Source organism: Lonchura striata, chromosome 5, assembly GCF_046129695.1.
Source record: "Lonchura striata isolate bLonStr1 chromosome 5, bLonStr1.mat, whole genome shotgun sequence".
In the NCBI taxonomy this organism is placed as follows: Eukaryota; Metazoa; Chordata; class Aves; order Passeriformes; family Estrildidae; genus Lonchura; species Lonchura striata.
In genome coordinates, this window is record NC_134607.1 from 20,409,437 (window position 1) to 20,431,757 (window position 22,321).

Genomic DNA, 22,321 nt, shown 5'->3' on the forward strand with positions numbered 1-22,321 from the left:
TACGCCTTGGCGAATGAGGGGTGTCCCGTGAAACGCGTGAGCCCAGGAGCATCTCCAGTGCCGGGGAGGCTCTGGGCTGGTTGCCTGCGGCTGGGGGTCGTTCGGAGTCCTGCCGGCCTGAGCCTGGGCTGAGCCATACCCCCGTGCGGGCGAGGGGGCAGCCCGGGGTGCGGCGCTCCCCGGGGACGAGCGGGGGGTGCGGTGCGGTGCGGGGCCGGGGCCGGGGCCGGGCGGCGGCGCTCGGGGCCGGCGGTTTCCCGGGCGATGGGTGGGGAGAGGAGGAGGAGGAGGAAGAGGAGGAGGAGGGGTCCCCGCGGCTTTATCTCCCACCCGGCTCCGCCCGCCGCCGGCTGTCTCCCGTGACCGCAGCGCACCGGCGGCCCGGGCAGCGCCCATGGGCTGCGGCAACTCCACGGCCGGCGGCGCGGGCGGGCGAGGTAGGGCGGCGGGCCGGGCCGGGCCGGGCCGGGCCGGGCTGGGCGAGCGGCGGGGCGAGCATCCCCTCCGTGCTGGGCAGCCCTGCGGGACTGCGGGGGCGGCGGCGGGCACGCAGCCGCAGCCGGCGGGATGCAGCCCCCGGCTCGGGGGATGCCCGTCCGAGCCGCGGGAATCGCTGCCCGCCCTCTTGCAAGAGCATCTTCCTTTCCCAGTCTGATCCGCTTGCTCAGGGGAGAGAGGGTGATGTGGCCTGCCGCGGGCACCGGCGGCTTTCTGGTGCCCGCTTGTCGCTGGAATCGCCACCTCCGACAGGAGCTGCCCAGGGCACGGCGAGCCCAGGCCGGGAGCTGGACCTAAGGATCCCGCCGGGGGTGTCAGCTCCATCCTCTTCGCTTCCCTATAAGGCCACGAATGCCACTTCTGAAATGAATTTCTGCCACATCTTTGCCTTTTGTTTGTTGAAGAAGTTGGAGGATATTCCACGATTGAGGTTTCATGCATGTTAATGTGTACCGCTGGCTGGTGCGTCCAGCTGGCTCCCTTATTTGTTCATTGCTATTTTCAAAAGAGATAAGATCTGGGAAGATGGTGCTGTTGTGCTCTTCCTCCCCCCTGCCCCCGCAGAATAGGAAAGTACATGGAAACTGATAAGTAGACCTTCACCCTGTAGTTACAATATGAGCATTTCTCAATCATTTTTCATCCTAGCTGCACTTGGCAAACATTGCCACCTGTTCCAGTACCTTTATCAAGTCCTTCAGATGCACTTGTGAGCTTTCAGCTCTTGAAAATATGCAAAATAACGGCTGGACAATTTATAATTACTGGATCCCCATCTCTTACTGTTTTGATTTGATTTGATTTAACCAGAGTTTCAGTGGTGCTGTGGGTGGTGCTAGTCCTGACTTGGTCCTGCCTGTGAGTGAGTGATGCTGCCTTTTCTAGGGTGTACATATGTGTGAATGCTTGTGGGGTGTGATGCTGGTTTACCTCTTGAGCTCTGCACTACAGACTCGGAGGAGAATGTGGTTCTGCAATTCCCTACTTGGTTTCTGTTAAATGATGATAACTTAGGATTTAGGTACTGTGTCTATCCATCAGAGACCTCTGTCACCCATAAAGAACATGCTCTGTATGAATTTACTTGAACATTCAGTGCTCTTATTAGAGCTGTTCCGTTTGCACAGAGAATTCTCTCCCTTCAGTTGATTCCCACATTGCTGTGACTGGAAGTTCCTTCTGTATGTGACCAGTCTAGCTTCATACCACTGAGGTGATGCTTGTTCACATCTTGTTTTTGTTTGCTGGATAAAAGCACCAGAGAGGTTCAGATGAGAATGTTGAGTTGATTATTGGTCCATTTGTGGTAGTTTCTAAGTTAATGTTGATTTGACTGCCCTGTGGAACCTGTACCAGGGTACAAATGGGTAAATGTCAAATAGACTAACTCTGACAGCAGTATTATTTTGAACTCAAAGTTTGTTTAGATGTGTCCCTTTGCATTAGAGGTAGTTGTCTTGAACAGGTTTTGGCTTGTACATACATTAATTATTTTCACTGATGGTCTGACTTCTTTGATAGTTAAACTTACTTATATGTTATACAAAAAATATTTGAACTTGCAGTTTTTGGTAAACTTTTGCATACTTTTTGGAAATATTCCACAGATCTCTAAGGGTTTAGTGCAGGTAAAACCCAACAATGCCACATAAAACCTATCATTAATATAATGGAATTATTACTGTTGCACTGACAGACCTCTCCAAATCCAATGCAGCTCTGAAAAGTCCAGTTCACTTCTCACTTTCACCACTGTCAGTCAGGAATTACTCTGTGCAGTCTAGGGTCTTAAAATAACAAACAGCTGGTAATAAAAGCAAGATGTCAGATGTCTACTATTTATTTACTTCATTTAACATTCCTTACAAAGTGTGTCTAATAAAAATAAAACTATTTTATAAAGGGTAAAGAAAAGCCTTACCATTTTTATTTGAAATCCTTGAGCTTTTCAGGAAAATGCAAGTCATAATTTTACCAAAAGATGTGAAGACTATGTAAATACAAATAAATTCTGTGGCATGCACAGCATGACTACATTTTTAATGCTAAAGTTATGACTATTCTGTAGTCAGTAATGTCAAAGCTAGAGGTGCATAACATGTAATTAACCTGTAACACTCTCTGTCATACCATATGACTAAGTATAATATTGTAGCATACTTCACGGAACACATTAAATGTGTTATGCCAATTCCCATTTTCTTACTCTGGTATAATTCCTGTTGTAGCCTAATTTAATTTTTCCTAAGCAGATGTATATATGGTGATAGTTCAGCTAATTATATTATCTTCTGTTGCATGGCTGGAATGACATCAGAGCTTTCAGCTCTATGGTCTGTGAGATCTAAACTAATAGACATGATCTAGAATAACATTTCAGTCTGTGGTGCAGTACTCCAGAACACCAATGTAATTCACAGCATTCAAATGTTCTTTCCAGAGTATCAGATAGTGGCAAAAAGCTCTCCAATTGAGAAATGGCAACTTCAGTTACCCAAGTAAACTCATGTGTATGCATCCTTCTTAAATTACCTAGCTATTTTATGTATTAACTATAGTTACTTGTTTTTCTCAGCTTCTGTTTTCCTTATGTTTTGTGGTCTCGTTTTACATATCCTTCTTTCATGTTATTTCCTAGAGTTCTAGAAGCTCAAAAATAGCTCTTCTCCTTTTTATTTGGTGTCTTTTAAAAGTATACTCTTAAACATTAATTTGCTTTTTTTTTGCCTGAGTCAAGGCATTTCCCTTCATTCTAATGATTCTTCATTAAAAATTTTTAACTACCTCCTCCTTTCTGTATCTATTATTGTAGCGATGACAGCACCTTAAATTATTATACTCTTTGGAGGCTGTCAGTCTAGCCTTAGTTTAAATATATAGAGAAGCTGTTAGTCTGTGGAAAGCTTCAAGTACAGTCAAGTTATGATGAAGAACTTTCACACCAAGTTTTAACAGATTTATTAACTTCAGGTTTGGTGCAATGCCCAGGAAGTCATCGTGCCATTCTATTTATTGGGTTTAATCTCTGTATGGAACTCCCACTTGATGAGCTGAAGAAATAATCAATATGAAACAAATTGATGATATTCTATCCTCAGTTACAATGGAGGTATAAATAGAATAAATTCATTGATGTTAGAACGTGTTTCCTTCCTGCTGACTGTTGGAGCACATCAGAAAGGAGCCTGCAGTAGAAAACTCATTCTTAACAAAATGTGTGTTTAATTTTGGGGGGGGGGGTTTATTTGCTTTTTGTAACAATTTGATGTGCAAGAAAATGTCATAGGCCATTGTTCATTAAAAATATTAGGAAAAAGTTTAATAATCTGCTCAAAAGTCAAGTCCTGGCATTTTTTTTTAATCCATTTTGTTCATGTGAGTGGTTGCCTCACATGCTTTTTATGTTTTTCTGAAGCTTTTGCCTCTCACTTTCACTCCTGATGCATTTCTCAGCACAGAGGAATATCATCAGTGGATATCAATGTCTCTCAACCATCTTTTGCATTAGGCCTGCATTTACGGAAATCCTGCTGTTGTTCTGAAAGAACAAAACCCCATCTCACCTAGTGGATGATGGATGATGCTTTGGAATAAATCCTCTTCTTTTTGACTTGTCACTGTTAAAATGCTGTGGGGTTTTTGAGGGATCACAGCTCTAGTGCTCTAGACAGAATGTTTTTCTTCTGTAATCACTGGGGCTCAGAGCAATGTGTGGCTGAATGGGACATGTTTATTTGCAGGCTGTACTCATTCTTCTCCTTCTGCAACTCTAAAATGCCAAAATGCACCCATGGTCCTACTGTGTAAATGGTGTGAGCAGAGAGGTCATTCAGGACAATTCAGTATTGCCTATTTTTTATGGATGTGGCTTCATAGCTACTCTTTAATGTCTTGCTGAGGTTAGGTTAAAAAAACCAAGTAAACAAGAGCCTATCAAGGCAAGGCTTGTAGGGCCAAGTGCTGCCTTTTTTTAGGCCAAGCTCTTACAGTGGAAAAAATGGACAAGCTTTATGTATGTGAGCCTTTTCTCAAGTCATTTCTGGAAACCATCATATCTATGAGAGCACTAAGCCTTGCTGCTATAGAGCGAGCTGTAGAGTGTGGATCAGTAGTAAACAATATTCTTTGGCTGAATTTCTGGCAGAAGGAGCTTCAGCAGCAATAAAATTGTGTTGTTCACTAAACTTGCAAGAGTTAGACAAATATGTCAGTTAAGTAACAGGGTGAGGGTGAATGGATTGGACTTTACAAATAAACATGTCTGTATGAACTGAGATGTTTTTGGTTCCTTGGGAAATAATATCTAGTGTAAGGAAATTCAGGCTCCCTAATGAACAAAAACTTTGAAGTTTTTACACAGAGATTTTTTTATAGTACACCTAGCAAAAGTGATGTTCATTTGCAAGCTCAGAACTCTTGAAGGAAGAAAATTCCTTTGTTAACTGGAGACACAGATCTATTGTCAGGTACCTTAGTGGTACTTGAGTGTATTTGAACCAAACATTTTTTTCACTTTTGCTAGTGAAAATGAGAAATAACCCCACTGAAATTAATGGAATCCCATCAATGAAAATGAGGATAAACTGGTCTGCTGTGCTTATAAAAAAAGTAGAAAACAATGTATTTATTTTTATATGTATTTTTAAATTTATTGTAAGAGTAAAACTGATCTCTTAAAAAGTGAATTTGTTTTTATCATACTCAGTTCTCAAAGTTTTTGTGTGAAATGCATTTCAAAACACATTTCACACGCAGTGATTTTTCAGCAGTGTACCCTTGCTAATATTCCAAGGAAACAAATGCTGCCATGTGTGAATGTTAGTGGCATATTTCCAAACACGGGTTTTTATAGCTCTACACAAAGCCCGGGCTGATGGGTTTGAGTGGCATCTCCCATCTCCTGAGTGAGGATGTACCATAATGCATTGAAGACAGGCATGGCACTGAACATGGATATGGCACTGAAGTGCACCCAGTGATTGACTGGAACTTGATTGTCACCTCTGGGGAGTGCAGCAGTGCTGTAGGCACACAATTCTTCTCCTTTGGCTTGAGGTTTCAGTTTGTGTATTAAACACTGTACTTTTGCTGTACTTCCTGCAAGCAAGACACATTTTTCAGATGGGCATCCAAGGTTCTTAGAAGAGTCTTGGCAAAGGCCTCAAAAAGGGCCATAAACCTTTTTAGAGAAACTGATATTGATTGCAGGGAGTTTAGACTAAAAAATAAAGTCATGGCCCTCGTGCAGAACAGGCACAGCAAAGGAATAATTTTCTTCTGGAATAAAATTAAAAATCCTGCTAGCTCCAGCTAGGCTTTTCATAACACATGTTTTCTGAAGTGTTGCCGATGCCTGGGCTCTGTCTGGGGGTACAAGGGGGTGCCCTGAAGGCTCATTGCTGAGCTGACTGGATGAACTGGCCTTGGTGGCAGATGTCTCCCTACATCAGCAGAGACTGGGCTTGCACAGCAGTGCCAGCCTTCCACCTGGACACAATTAATCTGAGAGGTTCACATGCTGTGCCTCACAGATGTGCCCTCAAAGTCTCAGGGCTGCCTGGTGGAGTAAGGTTTTAAAGGAAGGGCCTGAGCTTATTGTGAGCAGAGATACTCCCTCCAACTTACTTAAGGCTTTTCTGTAGCCATACTGAGATTTTGCTGACTCTGGAAGCAAGACTAACAGAAGAAATGTGTACAATCTCATGAGTCTAGTCTGTGTTGCTGCTGGGAAAAGGAGGGATAGTCAAGTTATAGGAAATGGGAATGACATTATATTCAGGAATTAGCTGTAAAAGGTAATGTTTTCTGCCATTCAAGCAATCAATTCAGGTAGACAGAGCGAGAAAGCCTTGCATGTCTATTTCTTCCTCTTGTTTAAAATAAGAATGCAAAAGGCATATTCTTACATATCAAAGAGAGATGAAAGGTATTTGCTATTTATATATATTTTTTTTGGCAGCAGAAGAGATAAAAGTTTTCCAAAAAAATGAAATACTATGGAAGAAAAAACCACAACCTATCTCCAAACTCAAAAAAATCTCTGGGATTGGCTACTTCCGTTTCTTCAGAGGGAGCTCTGATCACCTTTTCCAGCTAAGTGCTAAGAGGAAAGGAGAAGGGAAAGGTTTTTCTAATGTCTGCCCTAACTTCTGTAATTAATAGAAGGGATAATTTACTGGTTACTCAGCTGAATTATATACTAGCAAGAGCAACATAACATGAGTAACTTGGGAGGAACAAGAAAGAGTTTGTACTTGGGTAAATATTTGTCTCCCAGCAAGAAATATCCAAGTCACCAAAACAAAAAAGTCAGCCACTTATACAAGGCAGCCAGGTGGCAGCTTTTGGCTCTTTGGTTTTTTGTTAAACAGCAAGATGAATTAAGGGGTGGTTGATCTCCTTAGGTGGGGCTTTGGATGTGTTGCGTCCCAATGTTTATATTAGTTCTGTCTAGTCATTTTATAAAACTTTGTTTATCTGGCAGGAAGAACGACGTAGCATTTCACACATGTGGTGCCACCTGTACAACTGCATCAAATGGCAGAATAATCAGGCATTTGGGAGTAACTGCCTCTGGTTAGTTGTGCCAGCTTTGTGGCAGACAAAACCACCAGAGTTCTGAGCAAATGAAATATGAAATATGAAATTCAGAAAGATTTTTTTTTTCTTATGTTGCTCCCATCTTGAGTGACTGCACTTGGGCACTGGTCCACAGCAGCATAATTTTCACACACTGAGAGTCTGGCCCAGATGTGATAGATTTAAGGGATTTTGTGGATAGTCATTAAGCATAAACTGAACAATCATGAGAAATGTGTTTTCTTACAGTAGCAAATTTTTGTTGCTATTTCTATGCTGTTTAGGACAGAAAGGCAGAAAAACAATTACTGCACTGTTGGTTGATTTAGAGGATTATGTCATTACCTGGTAAACATGTTTTTTTTGGTTTTTTTTCCCCTAGGTGCTACAGGGACTACTAAAGATGTGTAAGTACTTACTCTACTCTACTTTTTAAAATATATAACCCTGGACATATTTTCAGTCATACTAGCCTTATACTAGATTTAGTCATACATGATTCATCTGGCTCCTAACATATAATCAACACAATCAGATGTTTACTGCCTTTAGTGACAGCTTCCATCTCCACAAAACAACTCCTTGTCTTGTTTACTTTTCTACAGACTTCTTTGCTTGTTGTTTCTCTAACAGAATTATTTTCTCTGCTTCTGTTGAGACAGTTGTCTAGCAGAGCTGGTTATGTTACTTCAGACTGCTCTTTCCCATGTGCCCGTGCACCTTTTTCCAGAAACCATGTAATAGTATGAAGCCAGCACATAAATTTCCACCAGGCCCAGTGAAAGATTTAGAAAGCTACTGAGACAAATTCCCCCTCTTTGCATGAGACCCACTAATCCGTCCAGCTTCCTTTTCAAAGTGCCCACCTTCTCTAGGTGTTCTCTGCATTAAAGATAGTATCTATTTGTTTGACACAGGGTAGCAGAGGGCAGTCCTACCCATCCTGTTTTTCTCTAAATGTGCAAGGTCTTTCATAGGACTATTCTTATTGCTGATACAGGAATGCACAGCAACAGCTTTATTCAGCCATAAATGTATTTTTCTAGCAAAGAAAACCATAAAGAATTCCTCACAAGGTCTTGCCTTCTCCTATTTCATGTGACTGGTATTTGCCACTAGACTTTGTGACTGAGGGACCTGGGAAAGATTGTTATGTTATGCAACAGGAACATCCTTCAGTTTTATTTACTTCACTTACAATAACTCCTCTAATTAAATGGAGGAATCCTGGTGTAGAAATGAGGGCAGTCAAGTCAGATAAACAAGTGGAGGGAAGAGCTTAACAACAGGCTTGTCCTTGCTATTACAGAGCTAGGACAGGAGAACTAACAACAGGTGTCACTTGGCTGATCAGCACTGTTGCCACAGATACTCTTGAGATCTGTGTTACCTTTTTTGGTCTTGCAGTGCCCGACAATAAATAAATTACAAAAGACAATCTTATAAGGAACCTCTTCTTGGTGCAGCCTGCAGCATCACTGCCCTCAGTACTTCTGTATTTACAAACCCACTGGATTAATTTACGGCAGGGCCTTATTTATTGTTCAGTTTAGATGATTTAAGAACTGACTTAGAAATGCATCTTTCTTTTTGCTCATTAATAATTTTAAATTTCAAAATCACATGCACTGTTGAATTATGAATGTTGTAGGCATGTTCCTGTGCTTAAAGATATGGGGATGTATAGAACTGTGTCTATGTACAGAATTGTGTTTAACTGTGTGTAAGCATTTTTAGAACCTGGCTGCAGGAGTTAAAATGGGAGCATCCTACTTATCAGTGTGAGTTCATCTGTCGTGTTTCAAAATAGTATTGAGATAACTTAGAAAAAAATTAATTACTAGAGTGCAGTCTTCAACAAAGTGAAAGGGTCAATCCTGGAGCTATTACTCATTCAGATTAAGGATAGTGGAGCCAGCCAAACCACCCATGTGAGTAATAGCATGGTTGAACCTTCTCAACAGATGTTAGAAACACACACCTACTAATGAGGAATGGCAGTGATGCCCCAAAAGCCCTAATCAGGCATTCTCATGCTTAACAGAAGATTTTTATGAAGGAAGTCAGCTATCAGAAAAATTACTTTCATTGTTTATAGAAATGAACAAAGCAGATTAACTAATACTATAGATTCACAAAAGCTTTTTACACCTTTTTACTTTCATCAGCTAAATCCTCTCTTTAAATTACCCTCTTTTTTTTTTCTTTTGCTATCAAATTTCAGTCATATCAGTTCTGATCCAGAAAAGAATGCAGGTGTGTCCATCCTTACATCCTTTTGGATACCAAATCTTATTATTCTAACTTGTGGTTTATCATTTTTTGACTGTGACTCGTTGCAAAGTACCATGTCTCCTGGAGTGAGCAGCCAGATGGAAGGGGAGAGGGATGGATCCTGCCCTGAGCCCTCCTGGGTGACTGTGGGGAAGCTGCTTTGCCCTCTGGGCCTGGAGTTTCTCCACCAATAAGATAGGGGTGATGATATGATCTTCCTTTGAAAGGGTTTTTCCTCTCTGAGCACTGTGTGGTGACAAGGACACATGCTCTGAGAACGTGTCTGCCCTCTGTGCTTCAGCCCAGAATCTGCCAGCCAGCAGCCATGCTCCTGCCCCACTAATAAAGAAACATTCATCACTGCTAATTGGGAAACCTAACTGTAGAAGAAGTAAAGGATATGCTAGAAAGTAATGCAATGCCTGCAGTATTCAGTGTGTGGCTAAGTCTGGGGGAGGATTAGTTACAGTAGGAAGGAAAGGACACAACAGTTTGAGCCTGTTTCAGAATATTGAGACGAAATGCTTGTGCAGGAAATACAAGAAACACCAAGAATCTGAGGAGTAGTTGTCTGTCACTTGTTCGAAGTTCAGTGAATCATTTCTGGGCTACTGAGCACAGCTAGAAATATAATGCTCGGCACAAACAGAGCCATAAAAGCTGAGATAAGAAAAATGTGGATGGAAAGAATTAGTGTGAATGCCTGTCATCTTGACATTTAAAATATGTGAGAAATGGCAGCTTCTTTTACCATCAAATGGACATAGGACTGATGGATGTAAAAGCTGACAGATGAACAAAGTGTGTTTTTCAGACTTTGGGTGACAGGAAGACTCTTGGGACAAACGAAACCTTACCAAAAGAAACATTTATTCAGCTCTAAATAGAATGCCATTTTGTGGATTTGCTGTTAAAGCTGCCCACTGGCTCCAGGACTCTGCCCATGCTACCTGCTGAAAACCGTGCTCTCGGTTCTTCTGCGGATGTCAACAGCATCTGAGGCAGTGACACAGCAGCCGGTCAGCACGGAGCTCCTGTCAGGTTCCTTTTGTTGTCTATCCCTGCTGCAGAAAACCTTATCCTGGCTTGCTGTCCCTGGAGGACTGCTGGACTCCTCCTGTGTCTGTGAGCCCAGGAGATGTGGCAATGGGAGCACTGCCGAAACCAAAGGAAATTCTCTCCAGTCTCACTCCCACGTGGTTGAGCGTTGCTGTTGTGGCTTTGCTCCCTGGAGCCACCTGTGTTCACCCAGCCTGGGCAAAGAAGCAGCACCTGTATCAGTGGCTCAGCAGACACTAAACATGCAAAATTAGTGGGCACCTTGCAAAAGGGGGTCTCGAGCCATCATGTGTGAAGGCAAGAGGTGTGTGAATATGTGTAGTAAATAAACTGGGGCAGCATTCTTTCCTGAGCCCCCAGAAAGGTGTGTAAAATAGCTTATTCCTTGAGTGCCATCACCCAAATTTTTCTTTCTTTTCCTTCTCACAGTTCCATGTTACTCCTGTCTCTGCTCACTCCCTCTTTTCTGGCAGGGGTACAAAAAAAAGCAAATTACAAATTTGCCCCCAATGATTGCCCAGCCAAGAGTTGTCATCTGTACAATCCCAGATTATTTTTGCTATCATCCATTTGAAGAAAAAGGCATTGCAAAATTACTACTTTGATTTATAGCTAGTAAGAGGAAAGGAAGAAAGTGAAATGTTTACAAACCCTCTTGTCTGCTTAATCATAGACCTGGATAATTTGTTTTAGTGAGAGAATTACAGTAATGGTCTGTGATGCCATATTACAAAACATTTCTGTAACAGAAGAAAATGGCCCTGTTTCCTACCAGAATTAAAAAAACCAAACCAAAACAAAACAAAAACCCTTGACATTAATTTCCTGTTGGACAATATTGATTATTATTCTTACAACTCCATTTCAGAGGCTTCAAGCTGCGCATGAAGTTGTTGGTGCTTTTAAAGGACTCTTTTCTCTGGACAATGGTTAATCTGGATTATAGAAAATGTTCTCAATTGTATGAGAAAATCAATCCTGTGACACATTTGGTTGGTTCAACAGAAATTACTGCTTGTGATCTTTTGGAACCCTAAGTCCCTTTCTTAAAGTAGATTTTTTTTTTCCCTAAAAATTCATCCTCATTTCCACCCACTAATATACACAGGCTTTCCAGTTTCTTCAGGAGAAACTGGCCCTCACTAGGACAGAGCAGCTTCACAGTCCTCAAGAAAAAAATGTCTCTGCATTCTCTGGCTGTGTGTGTGAGGACTGTAAGATGACTTAGGTGACTACACGGGGTCACAGGAGGTGGGAAATGCCTTCTGAAATGTCTCTAATTCCTCCAGGAAGGGATGGCAGGAGGGACAGGGAATAAAGAGTTTTATTTATTGATCAGTCTTTCTTGAGTGGTAAGACATAGACAAAGACAGCAGACAAGGAGTGCTATGCCCTGCATAAATATAATTCAACAAAATTGCAGAATAATAAGATTTACTCCAAGTCTCAACTATTAAAAGGACCTGTGTACCCTTACTCTATGGTGATGCAGAAAGGATAGTTGGTAATGTTCTGCCCCTTAGGAATAAGGCAGGTGTCAGAAAATTTCCAGGCTGTAGCAGTCTTTTTAAGGCATTTTCTGCCCTCCCAGGAGTTTTAGGGACATCTTCTTGCACTTAAGACTGCATCTTGCTATCAGCCCTCTGCTCTTCAGGGCAAAATTCCATTGACTTCAGGGCTCTGTAAGGGCATAGAGCCCAAACAATTAAACAGTAGGGACATCAACCTTTTAGAATAAATAAATTGGTTGCAGACCCAGCTAAAGTGCAGCTGCTTCCCCATCCATACCCAGTCATGGAAGTAGAGCTCAGAATCCGAATATTTATTCAAAGATGGGCAAGTGATTTGTGTAATGACTGATGTTGGGATGCAGACTGAGACTGCAGCACAGGCACTGCACACTGAAGGAGTAAGAATAAATTCTTTAATTGTTTTAAGAATAAATTCTTTAATTGTTTTGTATTACATTTCCCTTCCCATCAGTGCTGGTTACTTTAACCTGTACTCCCATTCAGCTACACAGAGCACTGCATAACTGGGAGGACTCTAACCTCAGCGACTCTATTGATTTACAGACTGACCTGTGATTTTACCCTAAAGTTAAAGGAGAAGTAATTGCCCATTTATATGGGATTAATAACAGCATTTGGTTTGCAAACAATTGAATTTAGGAATTGCAGAGCCTCATTTTATAGAGAGGCCCTGTGACAGCTTCTGGCTTCTGGGTGTCTGTGCTGGCTGTGAAAGTTTCTCTCTCTTCATCCCCATTCTTTCCTCTTTTAGGGGAAAAGCAGTTCAGGCTTGTGTACATGCAGAGCCTTAATGTTCCTTTTATTTGGGGGTAGTGTGGGGACTCACTCAGGAATAGTGTTAATTCATGTGTTTCTGCTCCCAAATCTACTTTCAGATCTCACTGGTGGGGGTCATAAAAAGTAAGCTGCATCTTTTCTCAATCCTTTATTTCTTCTGTACCTTATATTGGAAATCTGTCCTTTTTTTATACCTGTGTGAGTACTTTGTTGAATGGTGGATGTCCTGAATTAAACTGGGGTCAGTAATACTTCTTCCCTTGCTTCTGAATTTACCAGATGGTCATGGAGCACCTGAAAGAAACAATCTGCTAACATGCTTTGTATCTTTTGATGTTGCAGAGCAGAAGAATCCATATCCGATGATGACAAAAGGAGGTAGGTGCTCTGCTCAGCCAGGGTTAGTTTTATTTGCAATGGGCTGCAGTGAGGTCTGCCGCCAGTTCTGCATCCTTCCTTCCCTCCTCCTAACTCCCAGCAACACCAGCAAAGCAGAGGAGAAACGAAAAGAGAGGAGGAAATCTCACACAGAGTCGGGTATTGATGAGTCCACCCAGGCTGTTATTGAGCTGGGGAGGTGGGAACTTTGTGGCAGAAAGAGCACATTATCTCGCAGCTGTAGGTGGTGTGCTCGCTAAGGGCTGGTGGCCTCTGCCTTCGCAGCAGCACTGCCACAGGAGGTGCCATTAGCGCTTCTGGGAGATCTCTGCTGGGCTGGAGGCTGAAGGAAGTGTGAGTCTGTCATCAAGCAAATTACAAATTGGCTCAGAACCCCAGGAGCTGGAGGAGGTATGATTATTTCACCTAACAGGGCAGAGCAGTGTAAAGGGAGTCTCTGCAGGTATCTCCAGGCACAGTAGAGACTAAAGGACCCAGTTTTTTTACCTCCCTTCATCTGTCCCTGCATTTCATATGGGCTCTTTGGAGCCGGCAAGTATCCTCTGCAAGTCCATGAAGGGGAGAGGGTTGGGTGTGAAAGTACCTAAAGACACTTGTGCTCCCTTTTGCTATCAGTTTTCTCCAAGTGTGACCCTAAACAGGGGCAGGCAGGTTGCATTTATTAATGAGGTCAAAGTGCTATTTAATTGGTGTGCACTGTTTGAAGTGTGGTGCTTTGGTCAAACATCAGTGTCAGATTAGCTCTGTCCTCAAGCTGGATGTACTCAGAAGAAGCTGGGCAGGTGGGGTTTATTATTGTCACAAGACAGCTGGGATCTCATGATAAACATCAGGAACTTGAGTGAAAAAACCAGCTCCTTCAAGGAGAAGAGTCCCAACTGAGCTCTGATGTGCCTGTAATTGTTTCTCCACCAGGAACTACGGCGGGGTGTACGTGGGGCTGCCGTCGGACGCGGCTGCCATGGCTCCCAGTCAGACGAAAGCTGCACCCAAAGGTACTGGCAAGTTGTGGATTTATCTTCTCCTGCTTTCCGGGGATCATTTCATCTAGTAGGATGTACGTCCTTTAAAAATCAATTATTATTTCAGACAGACTGGCTAGCCTTGAAGCCTCTTAAGGCTGTGGGGTTATTTACACTTGTCAAAGGGATTGTTCCCATTTATTTAAAATTTAACACGCTTTTGCAGAAGGATCCTAGAGCAGATACTGACAGTGTAGGTACGTGGTCTTCTGAACATCTTCTCCACTCCCTGAGTGCTCTGTGAATTGAAAGAAAACAAAACCCTGTTAAGACTAAGAGGCTGTGATAGATGCACTTGCAGGGCCCTGGTGCTATTTTTAGTTTTGAAGGTATTTACTTGCATTGTGGTGAATTCCAGTAATAACAGTAAGTGCTTGCTTTCAGGTTTATTTCTGTTCTTAAATGAAACCCAGCAGAAACTGTTTCTTTTCCATGTTATATTTTTGAGCAGTGGGGAAAAGCATTAGATTTATAGCTATTTAATTGACAAGTCACAAACATGTAATTACAAAATAATGTAATGTTCTTTTGATTTAACACAAAAAATGCTGCTGTCACATATGTACAAGCACAGAATTTAGTCACTGACTGGTGCTTCCAAAATTTGCTGCAAAACAAGAAAATGAGAAACAGTAACACTTTCAACCAAAATAAAAGTAGCTGGTTTTGGAACAGTACTAACTTAGTCATGTTTTTGGGTTTTTTTTTTAAGATTTAACCATCTCTGTCTTTTGTTTTCTAATTAAGATTAGAAGGAAATAAAGACATCAAGATGCAAACAGCCCGAGGTACAGTATGTTTTGATTAACATTATGTGCTTGCCATGCATTTGTTGAACAGAACAAGGTAGCAATGCTCCCTGTGATGCTCTAAGTTGGTCAGGGAACCACCAAGTTACATCTCCAGCTGCATCATAACATCTAAAGGCTGGACCAGGGACCAGTTCTCAGTGGGTGCAGATATAAATTAGATAGTGCTAAAGTCGTCTTTGTGGTGAGAATTGAGAAGCAAAGAAACTCTGTATTATTTCATTTGGGAGCAAATAAAAATCAAATGTCCTTAGTGGTACTCAGACCTCCCATGAGAGGTGAGGTACAGCAGCAGTGCTTAGATCAGGATCTGCAAAGACAAAGATTTTTCCAGGAATGAGGATTTTGCAGTTAGAAAACATCTCCGTTTTTGAAAGGACCTTGAGGACCATGGTGTGTCACCCACTAAATAATGTATTGGAGCTTTCCCCTTGCTATGGGAGGATCCGTGGGAGCTTCATTTTCCACCAGCTATAATAGGACATTGAAGCTTTATATGCTCTATTCTTGAAGTGAAGAATTTTGACTAACTAAGTTTAAAAAAAATGCTTTATAAGTTCATATCTGCAGAAAAAATAAAAACAAACTAAGTTTCCATTCAGTACTTGAACTAAATAAGCATTGACAAATTTTGATGGGGAACTGTTTTGATGTCTAGGCAGTGGGGAACTGAAAATTATAAAGCTGCCAGCAATTTCCATAAGAAGCAGAGCCCTTTCCTAATTTAGGTGAAGAGTCAGAAACAGTTTTGACTGGTCTTGGTGCTGGATGCAGACCTTGTAGAGCAGAACACATATAATAAGTGTCCTTATTATATGAGTGGTTAAAGCCCCAGAATTTTCTAAGAGCAGTCTTAAACAGGGAGAACTTCAGGTGGTCTTCACAGCTAATTTCAGTAACTTGGCTGAGATGTCTAAGCTAGAAACACCATCACCCTTGACCAGGCCAAGGCTCAAGCACCATCTTGAGATTGCAGCTTTCCATCTGTGGTTTATGAACAGAGTCTGAGTTACTTAGGTCCTTGTCTAGGTGCTTTAGTTGAATGCCTGAGGCTGGATAGAATCAATCACTTGACTTTTTTTTTTTTTTGCTATTTAAAATAGCTGAAAGTGTGCTTTGCCTTCATTCATGCAAGATCAGAGCTTAGCTGCTGACTCAAGTCTTACACAGAAGAGCAGCTTCAAATCTGCAAAGGGTCCTCTGAGCTCCACAAGTTTATGTGCCTGTGTGTCTGCAGTTCATGGACTACAAATCTCTCAGCTTCTAGTGATGACCTAATTCTCTGGTTTATGTATAGAACATTCCTGTATTGCTTTTCCACTATTGCTTTACCAGTCTACCTAAATCTGTTCTTTTTTTTCCTTTGAACAGTCTACTAAGACCAGTTGCCAGTGCTTTGGAGGGAACTGTCTTTGTGCTGAAGATTTTGATATTTACACAGCCTTCCGGAGGGCAAGAGAGATCAGAGCACCAAAAAATCCAAACTGTTGCAAATTCCAACTACGGGTAAAGCTTAAAGTAGAGCGTCCAATCTGTTTCCTATGATAGTTGCATTATGGAAATCTCCTGCTGTTCTCCAGTGAAAGATGAAATTAGTGAACTCATGGTGGATGTTTCTGCACAAGAGCTAACTTTGATGATCTGCAACTTATTTCTCTGTGGCCATATTGCAGATTCCATCAGCTATCAGCTACGCTTCGTATATTTCCTCCTACGAGTTTGATAGATTTTATATAGAAAACCATCACCACTGTCCACTCAATAGTTTCTATGATAGGTTCCTGTAAATTAATTGTTCTTTTTCTTCAGAGTAATATATTTGACAAGTTTGCATCTTTTTGGGAATACTGCAAATTTTAATATTTTTGCTGTGAAATATTAAGAATAGGATGAAATAAGCTTAAGACCATAAGGTTCTTTATAATTATTACTGTCCCTTTTATACCATGAGACAAATATTAGTGTTTAATTTTCACCTTGTAAAAAGACGTTGCTCAAGGAAATTGATTTGAATAAGAATGATATACTTCATTGTATTATTTACATATCTGTTTATATTTTACTTTAGCTATGGCTCTTTTATAAAGCATTACATGTAAAAAATTACTAACAAAATAAACTATCATGTGTTCCATTCCATGTAATAATATGTCCTTTCATAAGGATGAAGTGATAGTATTTTCAGAGATAGAGGGACTAAACTCCAGTGCTGCATCCTCCTAAGCTGTAGAGGATTTTTGATCACTATTAGAGTTTTGTATTCTTGTTTCATCTGTAAGCATTTCCAGTATGGCAAATTGAAACAGAATGAGTGTTATTACTACTTTAGCAAATTGTTCAGGTTTTAAAATTCATTAACAGCAATTGTAAGTTTCACATAGAACACATAGATTGTACATTTACATATGGCTGAATGAGTATTTAAACTATTAAAGCCTTTTGCATTATTCTTTAGTCAAACTAATTTTAATGGGACTTGATACACCATACACTTTAAATAATCAAATAAACAAACAAACAAAAAGTTCCAATCTGCACAATGTTAATATATTACTGTACATTCATGACCATTGTTAAAATTAAAAGAAAAGAGAAAACCAGAAAATTTGGACCTAAAGAATTAGGCTGCTGTGAATTCCTGCTCTTTTAACTGATACCTAGTACTACCAATGAACTACCATTGACTGATTTCCAGTAACTTGCAGCTTTCACTTTTATATAGTGGTAGTTTGATGTGAGGCATGCAAAAAGAGATATTTAAAAGTATTCCTTGCTTGTCCTCTTTTAATTATTTGTGACATTATTTATTGCTATTCTCTAGAAATCTGCTACTTGGATTATAAATGATTTCAGGCTTCAAGCTCCTGAAGAAAAACACGCATCTCATTCTTGACCATCGACCTGAAACCAAGATGAAATAAGCTTGAAGATTAAGATGTGGTGTTAAAATATCTCTCAATATGAATGAAAGTCTGTAGATTATATCTTCAGAGTCTTGTTCTCGCAAGCCAAGCTGGTGAGGACTCAAGTATGCCCTGGGAGATAAACATGCAGGCTTTTTTCCTACTTGCTTACTATAGCATGGGGGTGTAGTTTCCACTTCACATGTTCCACAAACGGCCAAAATGGTTTGCATAGCACAAATTTATTTAGTACAAGGCAATTAGACCCATGCCTGACCTGATCCTGATTGTCTTTCCCAAAGCAGGAAAAGCACCAGTCGTCCTAGGCTACATCAGTGTTCAGCTTGTGCTAACAAAGCCATCAGAAGATGCCAGTAATCAACCTTGTTTATCCACTTCTATCCTTCACTTGCTGGGAACGATCATCAAAAAGGTGGACAGGGCTAAACTAGAACATTACCTGTTCTGCTGCTGACTTCTGAAGCCCCATGTGTGGGCAGAGGGAGGAAAGAGGTGATTGCAGATGAACAGCTCCTCGCAGCTGGTGGTGGGACAGTTGCAAAGGATACTTTCCTTGGTTCACATCATTGCTTGTTTTTCCTGCACAGAGCTACAGAGAAGCTTGGAGCACTTTGCACTATTGGTCTTTTCATCCTCTGACTGTGTGGGAGGTACAGCGTTTTCTTAATATTTTTGTTCCTCTGCATCATTTAATCTCAAAAGTTTACTGACCAACTGACAAATGTGCAGCATCATGGACTGGAACATCTAAAATAGACATACATTCATTTATGCAGGCCTGTGCCATCAAACTAAAGAGCTAGGGCCATGCCCTTATCTTCAATTTGCAGATACTTGTCTTTTGTTTTCCCAAAGATCCATGAATCTAGAAACTGTGTGACAGGATGTTGTATTCTGTCCTGGCCAAATCCCACTTAGGGAGCTGATTTTCTGCTCATGAAAAGTCCTCTGTGGTGAGCAGCCTTTGTTAATAAAATCACATGTCATTTCATGGAGAAATGAGTGTATCTGCTCTTTCAAAACTTACAATCTGTGGATATTTCTGTTAGGAGAAGGATCATAAAAGAAACCCTATATGCCAGCTGCCAGGTGTGCATGTGACAGCATCCTTGGAGAATATTTAGGCACTCAAATGATAGTTCAAGGGGAGAACTGAGAACAGAACACAAGGAGGCATTGAATGACAGTTATTATTAAGGAATATACTTTGGTTTTGTCAAAACATCTTGAATTACCATTTGTGAAAAATGAACATTTAAATGTTGGGGCTGTAATACCATTTTCCTTGCAGTGGTTACTGTTTCTCCAGCCAGACTGAGGTGCCAGTGGAAATAATCCAGCAGAGTTGATTTGGGCTTTATAATCTCAGAATCTCTGATCTGAAATTCTTTGACAGTCCAGAAATACTATGATTGAATTAGTCAATGTTGAAAAATTCTGGAGTAGGAAAGCATAAGACTGAAACTACAGTTTGTGACCAGCTGAAAAATACTAAAAATACCTTATATTGCAAATTTTCGTCTCATACAAACTATTTTACGTCAAAGACAGCTTCTCTTTTGAATTATGCTAATGAGACAGTGCGTTTATTTTGCTTTCTACTTAATGTAGGAGCTTTATTGTAAGGGCCCAGCTTCTCAGTTTCTGGGTAGTCCAGACAGAAATACTGCCTGTCTTTTACGTGCTGTACACATCCTAGTGTAGTTCAGATGATGTGACAACTCTAAGCCTCTGTGCTGCTCAAGGGTTAAATCTTGTCACTAAGAGTTGCAGAAGACCTGGTAAAAGCCAATGTGATCTCAGTTAGAACTTCATTCACTAGAAATTAAATCCTTTCCTAGCAAAGAGTCCACACAAGGCTGAAGCTGAAGAAACTCCTAAAGGTGAAATTTGTCTCTGATGAACACAAAGTACTAATTTACTTGTTTTCATTCTGCATGTCTGGCAGAGCAAATTCTGCTGTATGGGACTATGGTTGAAATAGCATCACTATTCCCTGTCACCCACACAAGTCTAGCAATTCTCAATAATCATGCTTCCCAAGCAGTCAGTGAGTCACTGCTGATCTGTTTTCTGCAAAGTAGACCTCTGTTTGGTTCCCATGGTGATCAGAAGTGACAATTATTACGGGCTGCTACTACAGTTTCTCAGTTGCGTGTGCCCACTAAAAGAAGCTCTTACTTGGTTATAGTCCCTGAGTATTTTGCAGTACATCATCATTGCTTCCTATTGATAGCAATTTAAATGCTTCAGGTGAATTGGCTTTGTGGAGAACAGGCTGAAGGAGGGGGATTTGAGGAGTATTTTTTTTTTGCAATGTATTTAGAACAAGACAAAGAAAATAACAACTCTGTAAACTTTCCATAGAGTAGCGGTGTTCCAGTATTGCAGGAAATTTTTTGAGGCTGGACTAAATGACTCAACCCTTGTTTTAAAAGACAATCAAGCACAGAACTTAGGTTTATCATCATAGGAGCTATTTCATTTTACCTGATCTGACAATTTTTGCTGTAACTCAGGGGTTTTCAAAGACGAAGTATTTCCCAGACAGCAGAAACCTGTCACCCCTGTTGTGGGACCTTCTGTGTACTGGTCACTATCTGGTCACTATTAAAATATTTATAGCTGAAGATAGGACTCAGCTCATGAACCAGATCATTCTGTGAAGCGCAGTGAAACTCTTATTAGAATAACTGCACTAAGAAGAGAATTAGAAAGATACCACAAGATGTAGCCTGGATAAAAGTGGGCTTTGTGTGCCAGAAAGGAGAAAACATAGGCAAAAGGAGAATGAGGATTATTACGCAGTGAAGACAGACGTAGAAAGAGGTTAAGATCAGAAAATGGCGTAAAAAGAGGAAATACCTTTGAAGTATCCACTGCATTTCTCTGTGATTAGAATCTCTAGAGAACAGAGCAAGAAGTAGACAGCTGCCAAATTTTTTTAAGACTGAAGAGAAATGGGAGTTGGCTTCTCAGGTCATTCCAACCCTCAGATGTCTGAGACTGCAAACCTTTAAGGAAATAACTTGTCTCATTTTTATTTGCTTAAAGTCCAGTGTAATGAGCCCATGCACCTTAAAGGTCCTTTTGGGTGTTACCAGGATAAATAAATATCCTGCAGTCTCTTTCAAAATTTCTTTTGGTGTTCCCTTAGTTTATGTCTCTCTATGCAGACTGAGAAAATACCCAAGATGTAAAAACAATTAACAGGATTAGTATAAGAATAAATTACAGAACATGCCAAAAGGAAGCCAGAGTTTAATCTGGAAAACAGTGGAGAGATAGAACCTAAGCTTTGGTTTGGTTATGCCATGTATTTTAAATTTCTGAATTAACTAATGAATCACTGTGCAAGTGATTAGTTTGGGTCACAGCACCTTATTGGTAGTCTAGAATTACCTGTCCACTCACAGAATTTTGTTTCTGGTCTTTGATTCCTATGTTACAGGAGATGGCAGTAATGTGAAATACTAAATTCCACACTTCACCTTGGTTGCCCACGTTTTGTGATTTCTGAGTCTCAGTGTTGTCTGCAGGATGGCTTCATCTCCATAAAAGCTGAGGTTGTGATTCAGAATGACAGCTAATTAGAAGCAAGACAGATTTGATAGCAGTTTTGTGGGGGATACCAGACTGCTAGAAAGTGGAAAATTTCATTGCAGTTAGGGAGGTATTCAAACTTTGGAGAGTCGACACTGCATCACTATCAAACTTGACTAGGCAGTATGCAAATGTAAAACCAGACACATAAATAAACAAAATCAGGGAGGTAACACACACCTTCAAGCTTATATCAAATATCATATTTATGGTTATATATTACTGGAGTCTGACTGTAACCTTGAGCTGTGAATATTTACCTTACCTACAGGTAGGTTTGCATTCCCCAAAGGATATTGCTGTGAGGAAGCCTTGGAAGAACTCCCACCACCTGGTTTGTTTGTAGGAGCCTCACATGCTTATGGGAAATCAACCACTAGACTTTCTCTAAACTTAAAAGATTTAATCAGATCATAATGTATAAATAATATCAACTTGATCAAGCTCCAAGTATCTGGTTATTAAAACAATGTACTTCATATTTGAAGTCCCACATGAAATCAGCTGCCTGCTTCTTTTTTCTCTTCCAAATTGTGTGTTACCTTAATAAATAAATAAATAAATTCTTTTGGCTTTACAAGGAACTGCTTCAGATCATCAGACAGAAACAAACCATTTTTGGCAGGGCATTAATTTGTAATAAGGAAACTGTGCCAGCCAGGAGAGATGGAGGGCTTATAAATTCCAAATTATTTTAATAGGATGAATAATAGTTGGAGAATTTACACAGCACTGTTAAAGAGCCTTTGTTTAAGACATCATTCATTGCTTGTGTAAGCATTGCTTCTTAAGAAACCCAAGATTTCCAGTGAAAAGAACCCTGAAAATCACTACTTGAAAAATAA

The 22,321-nt window shown here is 40.7% G+C and overlaps 1 protein-coding gene across 3 annotated transcripts; it reads left to right on the plus strand.

Annotated features, from left to right (window-relative positions):
* Window positions 1–300: 300 nt before the first annotated feature.
* On the plus strand, window positions 301–21,976 carry C5H12orf75 (chromosome 5 C12orf75 homolog). 3 transcript variants are annotated; one of them, XR_013340001.1, is made up of 7 exons: window positions 301–437; window positions 7,460–7,484; window positions 13,062–13,097; window positions 14,034–14,113; window positions 14,893–14,928; window positions 16,321–16,455; window positions 17,771–21,976. XR_013340001.1 is itself a non-coding variant. In XM_077783373.1 (6 exons), the coding sequence occupies exons 1-5, from the start codon at window positions 395–397 to the stop codon at window positions 14,890–14,892; spliced, it is 189 nt and encodes a 62-aa protein (XP_077639499.1). In that variant the 5' UTR covers window positions 301–394; the 3' UTR covers window positions 14,893–14,928; window positions 16,321–17,083. The 3 variants fall into 3 exon arrangements, 2 of the variants coding, with proteins under 2 accessions (XP_077639499.1, XP_021391764.1); XM_077783373.1 differs by lacking the exon at window positions 17,771–21,976 and having other exon boundaries at window positions 14,888–14,928; window positions 16,321–17,083; XM_021536089.2 differs by lacking the exon at window positions 17,771–21,976 and having other exon boundaries at window positions 16,321–17,083.
* Window positions 21,977–22,321: the final 345 nt, after the last annotated feature.